Genomic DNA, 7,601 nt, shown 5'->3' with positions numbered 1-7,601 from the left:
CCACAGTATAAAATGTGTCAGTCTCAAAATTAGGGCCTGAAAATTGTGAAATGTTCACGTTTTGGGTTTTTTTTTTTTTTTTTCTTGTTGTTTTTTTTGGGGGGGGGTCCCGTTCTTTTCAATTGGCCTGCCGACAGATCACGTGACTGATTGCAGCGGTCTTCTCAAAATAAAAACATGGCGGCCACTCCTTTCATTCTCAGTGGAAAATGCGTTATTTCGAGGAGCGTGGTGACTGTGTATGGGAGAGAAACGATGAGAGCACAGGTCGAAAGGGCTGTGTCCTCCTCCACCAATGAGCAGCTGTTCACAGCACTGAAAGATGTGGGCCCAGGACACTAATCAGTAGGAAGTGATTTAATCATACTTGTTCCCTCGCAATTTTCTTCTGCTGTGGAATCTATAGTTTTCAAGGGGGTGGGTCTAATGCATTGCGTGAATTAATGAAAAAGAGGGATACAACCCTCTCTCACCCCGTTTAAATCACCCTCAGCCAATAACTCCACAAGGCTGTTGTTGCCAAGGAGCTGCTGGCTCAAGGCCAGCTGAATTGGCTGTCAATCAGAGTGATTTGCCCACAGCCACACCCTGTGTAACTCACAATCTAATCAAATAGCCTTCGATACCCAAGATCCAGCTTGGAGTTTGAGCTGTGTTTCCTTCAGTGTGTAAATTGCAGGACCAGCTGAGTTCTGATCATGTTCTCAGTCTGCTCTGCTGTATCGAAATAGGCTGATTTTTAGGCTGATTGTACCTGTTTAGACTTACAGTAACAGTTGTCAGCTGAAATGGTGATGTGTTGTGTGTTGTGTGTGTGTGTGTGTGTGTGTGTGTGTGTGTGTGTATGTGTGTGTGTGTGTGTGTGTGCGCGTTTACCGCATTTGCAACCCTCACGTAAGCCATGCTGAAAAAGCTGCTTATCAGACAAGACTCTTCATGACAAACAACATGATTAACAGCTGGTAATGTCAACAAACATGCACAAACACACACACAGACGCACTACAATGTCCAGAACTGTCTCTCTTTCTCAGAAACAGTCAATATTTGCTGTTGCTCAATGTAAATCGGACATGACTGCATAAGCTCACCTGCTTTCCAAACTCTGTGACTGTATGCTTCTCTTTCTTTCTTGTATACACACATTCAGTATCTCTCACACACTTTTTTCCTATCCTTTTTCTCTCCCTCTCACACACATGCACACACAGATGTGAACAAACACACACACACACACACACACACACACACACACACACACACACACACACATACTCTGTGGCCTCCCAGGTGAGTAAATAGTGAGCTGCTGTACTTTGGAGTGGTGGATCGGTCTTCCCAGCACCGATTGCAGGCTTTGACTCTACTGTCAAAGACGGACACATAACTGAGAACGACAAGATGGCCGGAGCTTGTTTATTGGCCCTCATTGCTGGTTTACTCCTGAAGGTTAATGGACTGGCAGCTGAAATCACAGAGGAGAACACAGGTAAACATTAGCGGAACAGGTATGGATGAAGGAGGCATGAGGCAGAAATATAGGAAGAGGCTGGAAGTCGGACAGTTGATCATCAGGCCTGATCTCTGACCTCAAGTCTTAAAGTAATACACCACTAAAAAAAAATCTGTGTCTCATCCTGGTAGCTATGAAAGGTGGTTGTAAAAGTTTGTCATTTTCCCTGCAGAAGAGAACAGCAGCAAAAAATCTAAATGATCATAGAAATTACTCAAACTGGTCTTGCAACTTAACCCAGTCCTCTGTGTTCTAGCCACATGCTCAGTATGTTCCAAAAAATGTTTCTTCAAAATCTGACTTAAGTACTGATTAGCATTTCCATTGATTTATGTTGTGTTTTCTTACAGTATGTAGAGTATATGTTCATTGATGTTGTTTCGTCTGCTTTTCTTTCGTCTTGTGTCTGACACATATATGACTCCTGACGTTAATTGTCCCTGGTAAATAAATACAGTAATGTAAAGTGAATGTTTTGAGTAATTATGGAATAAAATAGCTGACAAAGTACTGATGTCAGAGCTGTTAAAATAATTTCCTTTACTTTTCATAGGAGCTGTGTTTGTGTCTCAGGAGGCAGCACACACAGTGCTGCATCGTCAGCGCAGGCACAACAGCGGCCATTTGGAGGAAGTGCTTCAGAAAGACAATCTGGAGCGGGAGTGTAAAGAGGAAGTCTGCTCAATGGAAGAGGCCAGGGAGGTGTTTGAGAACGATGAAAAAACTGTAGGTCACACTCACACACACACACACACACTATGATAAAGTGTGTAGAATGGCTGAATTCTGAAGTTTGTCATTTGTGTTAATCTGTCTCTTTCAGATGGAATTCTGGATTGAATACATTGGTAAGACAAGTGAAAGACAAGTTTTCACTGTTACTCAGAATTTAGAGCTTACGGTCACCTCTAAATGCGTGTGTGGGGGTTTTATACTTGTGTGTAGATGGTGACCAGTGTAAGCCACCGCCCTGCCAGAATGGAGGTGTATGTGAAGATGGAATCAGCACCTACGTTTGCTGGTGCAAACCAAACTTCAGTGGCAAGAACTGTGAAATCGGTGAGTGTCACAGACTGGATGTGAAAAACTCTAACAAGTGTTTTTATTTTCTTTTTGCAACTATATATGTATATATAGTTTTGTGGCATCATTGTGTGTGCTAAAATATTTAAGAACAACACACAAAAGAGATTAATTGTTTTCCTGCCTGTTTCCAGAGGTGACCAAGCAGTGTTCTGTCAACAATGGTGGATGCTCCCATTTCTGTGTGGTGCAGGCAGAGCGCCCTGTGTGCCAGTGTGCCCCTGGTTACAAACTTGGGTCAGACAAGAGGAGCTGTGAACCAACAGGTAAAATAAAGTGACAAGTAAAATGGTTGTTCATGCAATTTGTTTATACTGTCTTTTCAGTTATTGTCAATTATTTTGTATTTCTCAGCACAGCCCTAAGTGAATGTAGGAATGCAGAATCAACACAGAACACACATATTTTATTCAGTGGAGTACTTAAAGAAAAAATAACAGAAGAAGAAACCACAGTCTATGGCACATCTGCCCAAACAGAAACAATCCTAGAACACTAGAAACCCACTGTAAAAAAAATTACACCTGTCTCATCGTTTACACCCACATTTGAGGTGATGGTAATTAAATTAAATCCTGGTGTTGCCTACTGTACATGAACTTCCTCACCCACAGATAGCCTGTTAAAAAAACAGACCTTAAGTATGATGTACAAGCCGACTCCTTAACAGCAACGAGACAGAAAGCTGGAATCATTTCTCATCCCTTTGGCATCCAGTAACGGAACGCAGTGCGGCTCATGAGCTGTGTGTTGCTGTTTGTAGCTGTCGAATAAAGTAGAATTTATGGTTATTGCTGACAGCTTGAATATTAAATGAGAACCACACAGAAAACCAGCATGTAAACCAAGCAATTCTTGAGCAACTGCTTGAACTTAAACAGAGACAACTTTACCCATCTCTCCCTAACTGCCTAAATACATCAAATTCTAAGACACTGCACATGACATTATAAAATTTTATGATGCCTAAGAGACAAAAACATGGTATTTCCCTCTTTGCTTTGCCTTTATTTTCCCTGCAGGACCATTCAGCTGTGGTATAGTGAACATGTCCACCCCATCCAGCTCCAGGTCCATCATAAACCTACGGTCATCAAGCACATCAAGGGCCTCTGAGAGTAGCTTCAATTTCCGTGGAACTCTACTGGATGACTACTATGAGGACAATACAACACAGTTATATGATTACTACGACCTCCCTATGAATGATTCTGACCGATACACCAACTCTGCGGCCTCTGCAATAGACGTACGATCAGTGAAGTCAGACTCAAGCTCTTCTATAAATCCAGCTGAGGTTGCCATGAACAGTAGTGACATGAGCGGTCTCACTGAAACGGCCACAGAGAAAAAGCAGTTGTCCTCCTGGGCTTTCCCCATGCTCCCCACCATCACAGCAGAACGCAACGATGACCAGAGGATTGTGGGAGGCGACGAGGCCATTCCTGGAGAGATACCTTGGCAGGTACTGTTGCATGGTGTGTAGTGTAGTGATATGTAATGGAGAAACAGGTGTAAGTTGAAGGCAAATAGTTGATACTGACAGACTGGATCCATTTAGCTGAAACTTGCACCTAGGTGTCTTGCACATAGTCACTACAGCAGTGCAAATGCTTATCTGTGGGCCTGAACCCAGCAATGTGTCTCCCCTTCCACAATTTTAGGCCACTGGGGCAATTAAGGTATGGAGTCAGAATAAAGACAGGCACGTGACCCAGGCAAATAGAAAAGGGGAGAAAAAATAGACAAGGGCAGGGAAAGAAAAAAATGTGAACATTCATTCACAAATTTAAGAGAGAACAACAAGGCAGCAAGTGTGAGAAACAAATGCCTAAGTAAAAGTGTCTCTGTGTGTGTTTGCAGGTGACCCTGATGTCTCACTCAAACGCCCTTGGGAGAGCGCAACCCTTCTGTGGAGGATCCCTGCTCAGTGAATTATGGGTCATCACTGCTGCTCACTGTCTGGTGCAGGCTGATATCCCTAAAACAGGTTTCTTCGTCAGAGTGGGTAGGTAAAACACATTACATCATCCTGAATCTCCAATCTGTATCTCTAGAAAACAGACAACCTGGTCTTAATCATTACCATTTGTGTCAGTTTGTCTTAAACGACCATGTGGTTTATTTGCATGTTTTATTTCATTTTGAAGTCCTGCTACTGGCACCTGTTCCTGGATTTGTTTTGCATTTCCTGTTCTTTATGTTGAAAGTTGTGTTACTCTAGTTTTGGTTTCTTGAGTTTTGGTTTCAGCATTTTCTGTTTTATTTTTGTAGCCCTGTCCCTCTTGTGTTCTGTCTTGGTTCACTTCCTGTCTTTGTCTTGCTGATTGCCTGCCTTTGCTGATTGTCTGGCCCACCCTAATGTGAATCACCTGTTGCCAATTTACCCCAGTGTATATAAGTCTTGTTGCTCCCCTGTCTCTTTCTCAGTTTGTCTGTGGTCAAGCTTTAGTTTATACCTGTGTTCCTGCCCAAGTCTGTGCTGTGTTCATGCCTGTGTTTGAACCTGCTTTTGTCTTCCCTGTGGTCATGTGTGTTTCTGAGCTCAAGTCTGCACCTGAGATCCTACATGTGTATGCTCTTGGTTTGGTCTCGTGTTTGAGCCTTGTGTTACATTTTGGGTTTACCTCTATTGCCAGATTCACCCAGTAAGATTTTTCTTGAGGTTTTATCCCTTGTGGGTGATTTTCAGTTGCCTAAGTTTATTGGTTTCCTGGCCACTTACTTTATGCCAGGGAGTTTAATAAATCATCATCTGTCCATCTAGTGATGTCTGCATTTGGGTCTTCTCCCTCGTGTTCTTGGCAGCAGCCCCCATAATGTCCCATTTTAGGAATTAATGATTTGTAGTCCACCATCTAAAAAATGTTAGGCATCTTATTTTTAAACACAACACTTCGAACATATAGGTCTAATACTTACTGCATTGTGAACATTTAATCCAAAATGAGATGAAGACCATGGCAAGATCCCCTACAAATACCTACAACTGGTGATGTTTGGTTTATTTAGGCAAAATGTTGGTGAGATCATCAATATACATTTCCTATTTTCTGCTTCATGAATAATGGAATTGCTTTCTTGGATCATTCTTGGATGTTAGTATATGTAAATTAATCTCTGCTTTTAGGAGAACATGATGTGAGTCAGGTGGAAGGTCCAGAGAGAGATCATGTGGTGGCAGAGCAGCATATCCACCCCAATTACAATTATAAGAAGTCACCATATAACCATGATATTGCACTGCTGAAGCTCGCCAATCCCGTGGAACTGTCCAACCAACGGCGTCCCATCTGCCTGGGCACCAAAGACTTCACAGAGACCATAATGAGGGAGTCCAGCAGCTCCCTGGTGAGCGGCTGGGGACGGATGAAGTTCCTTGGCATCGAGGCCATGAAACTCCAGAAGCTAGAGGTCCCCTACGTGGAACGCACCCTGTGTAAACAGAGCAGCCGGGACCACATCACACGCTTTATGTTCTGTGCTGGCTTCCAAAATAAACAGAAGGATTCGTGCCAGGGGGACAGTGGTGGCCCACATGCCACCAATTACAAAGGCACTTGGTTCCTGACTGGTGTTGTCAGCTGGGGGGAAGAGTGCGCCAAAGATGGGAAGTATGGCATCTATACTCGAGTCTCGCGGTACTACACGTGGATCAGTCAGAGAACAGGGATTCAAATTACCAACTGAAAAACAGATTCATACAAAGAACCCAGCTGTCAGACAAGAAAACAATTCGCCTTGTTCATACATTGAGAAAGTGAACGGTTTAACTTTCCAATAAAACATAATCAAAATATCTGAGTATTTGCATGTCTCTGTTTAAATATTGCAAAAATTATACCTTGAAACTCATCATAAAACTTTTGATCTTCTCAGGCTGAAATTGGGCTGAGTTGTGGTGACAATTACATGATGTCAACAAACAAAATAAAAGTGTGATCAGATCAACACTGGCAAGGCAAAAATTACTCACATACTGTGGGGAAATGCCACTGGGGAAGGAATTGATATGGAAAGCACTGTAACCATAAGCTGCATGACCTTAAAGTTTAATAATAATAATTTTTACTTGTCATAGCTAGAAAAGCACAGATGTAATTAATATAAACAATGGTACTGTTTCATTTAAGTGTATCTGATACCAGTCAGTGAGCCACACAGTGGAAGGGTCCTGAAACTATTAAATGGAGCATAGCCCTTGTTAATATTGTTAATTAGACTTGATCAGATTAGAGTTAATCAGATTTAACTCAAGGCAGGATCTGTTTACAGCAGGAAGCAATATGTCTTACCCCCTTTAACAGGGAAGAAAATGGGTTGTGTCCAGTGACAAAACTACCAGCAAAGTTAAGAAGATGTCAGTCAAGCACAATCAACGTAGTCCTGAGAGGAGGTCTCATCAGGCAACATTAGTGAAAACACCTGTGCAGGTGCAGTAGTAAGTGTGCGGGTTTAACTTCATGGCACATCGCAGTAAGCCTACTAGGATTTAAACTACATTATGTAGGAAAGACATCCCATCAGTCAGATTGATTCAAATCAAATAATCCTGTGCTTATATTTTGGAAAATAATCATATACATTATGCATTATAATACAAGCATTCACAATGATTCAAAATATCTAAAAAGTGCAAAATGAGCAAAAGCAGCAAACACCAGTTTCAGATACTGTGGAACTGATCAAACCCAATAATAAGTCGCGATTGCTGACATAATGTTTGGTGGATTTCAAATAAATTTAACATGAAGAAATGTTCGTCATTATTGAGTATCACTGGACACACCTTATTTAGACAGCCTGGCACTCACCATCAAGTGGCTTTGAAATACTGTGAAAAGGAATCTGTGGAAACAGTAATAAAGTTTGTCCAAGGATTTATGTCACCAGCAGGATTAGATTAGATTTAAATAGTCCAGAGATGCAGCAAATTCAATAGGAGTCTAATGTACCCTTGATAGCTGAGTGTCATCTGACTGTCTAAACAAGAGTTACCATTTGG

General features: G+C 41.9%; 1 protein-coding gene across 1 annotated transcript; it reads left to right on the top strand.

Moving 5' to 3' along the window:
* The first annotated feature begins 1,306 nt into the window (after positions 1-1,306).
* f9b (coagulation factor IXb) lies at positions 1,307-6,395 on the top strand. The gene is made up of 8 exons (XM_041051337.1): positions 1,307-1,489; positions 2,067-2,239; positions 2,337-2,361; positions 2,459-2,572; positions 2,731-2,862; positions 3,619-4,061; positions 4,460-4,604; positions 5,727-6,395. The coding sequence occupies exons 1-8, from the start codon at positions 1,402-1,404 to the stop codon at positions 6,284-6,286; spliced, it is 1,680 nt and encodes a 559-aa protein (XP_040907271.1). The 5' UTR covers positions 1,307-1,401; the 3' UTR covers positions 6,287-6,395.
* Positions 6,396-7,601: the final 1,206 nt, after the last annotated feature.

This window comes from Toxotes jaculatrix, chromosome 12 (assembly GCF_017976425.1).
Source record: "Toxotes jaculatrix isolate fToxJac2 chromosome 12, fToxJac2.pri, whole genome shotgun sequence".
Lineage (NCBI taxonomy): Eukaryota > Metazoa > Chordata > Actinopteri > Toxotidae > Toxotes > Toxotes jaculatrix.
Note: the sequence above shows the minus strand (reverse complement) of the source record. Positions and strands in the feature narration are given on the sequence as shown.

Excerpts from the sequence above, each read along its gene's own strand:
- f9b (XM_041051337.1), top strand. The coding sequence starts at position 1,402 with ATGGCCGGAGCTTGTTTATTGGCCCTCATTGCTGGTTTACTCCTGAAG. Across the intron at positions 2,362-2,458 it reads ATTCTGGATTGAATACATTG|ATGGTGACCAGTGTAAGCCA; the intron begins GTAAGACAAGTG and ends ACTTGTGTGTAG. Across the intron at positions 2,863-3,618 it reads GAGGAGCTGTGAACCAACAG|GACCATTCAGCTGTGGTATA; the intron begins GTAAAATAAAGT and ends TTTTCCCTGCAG.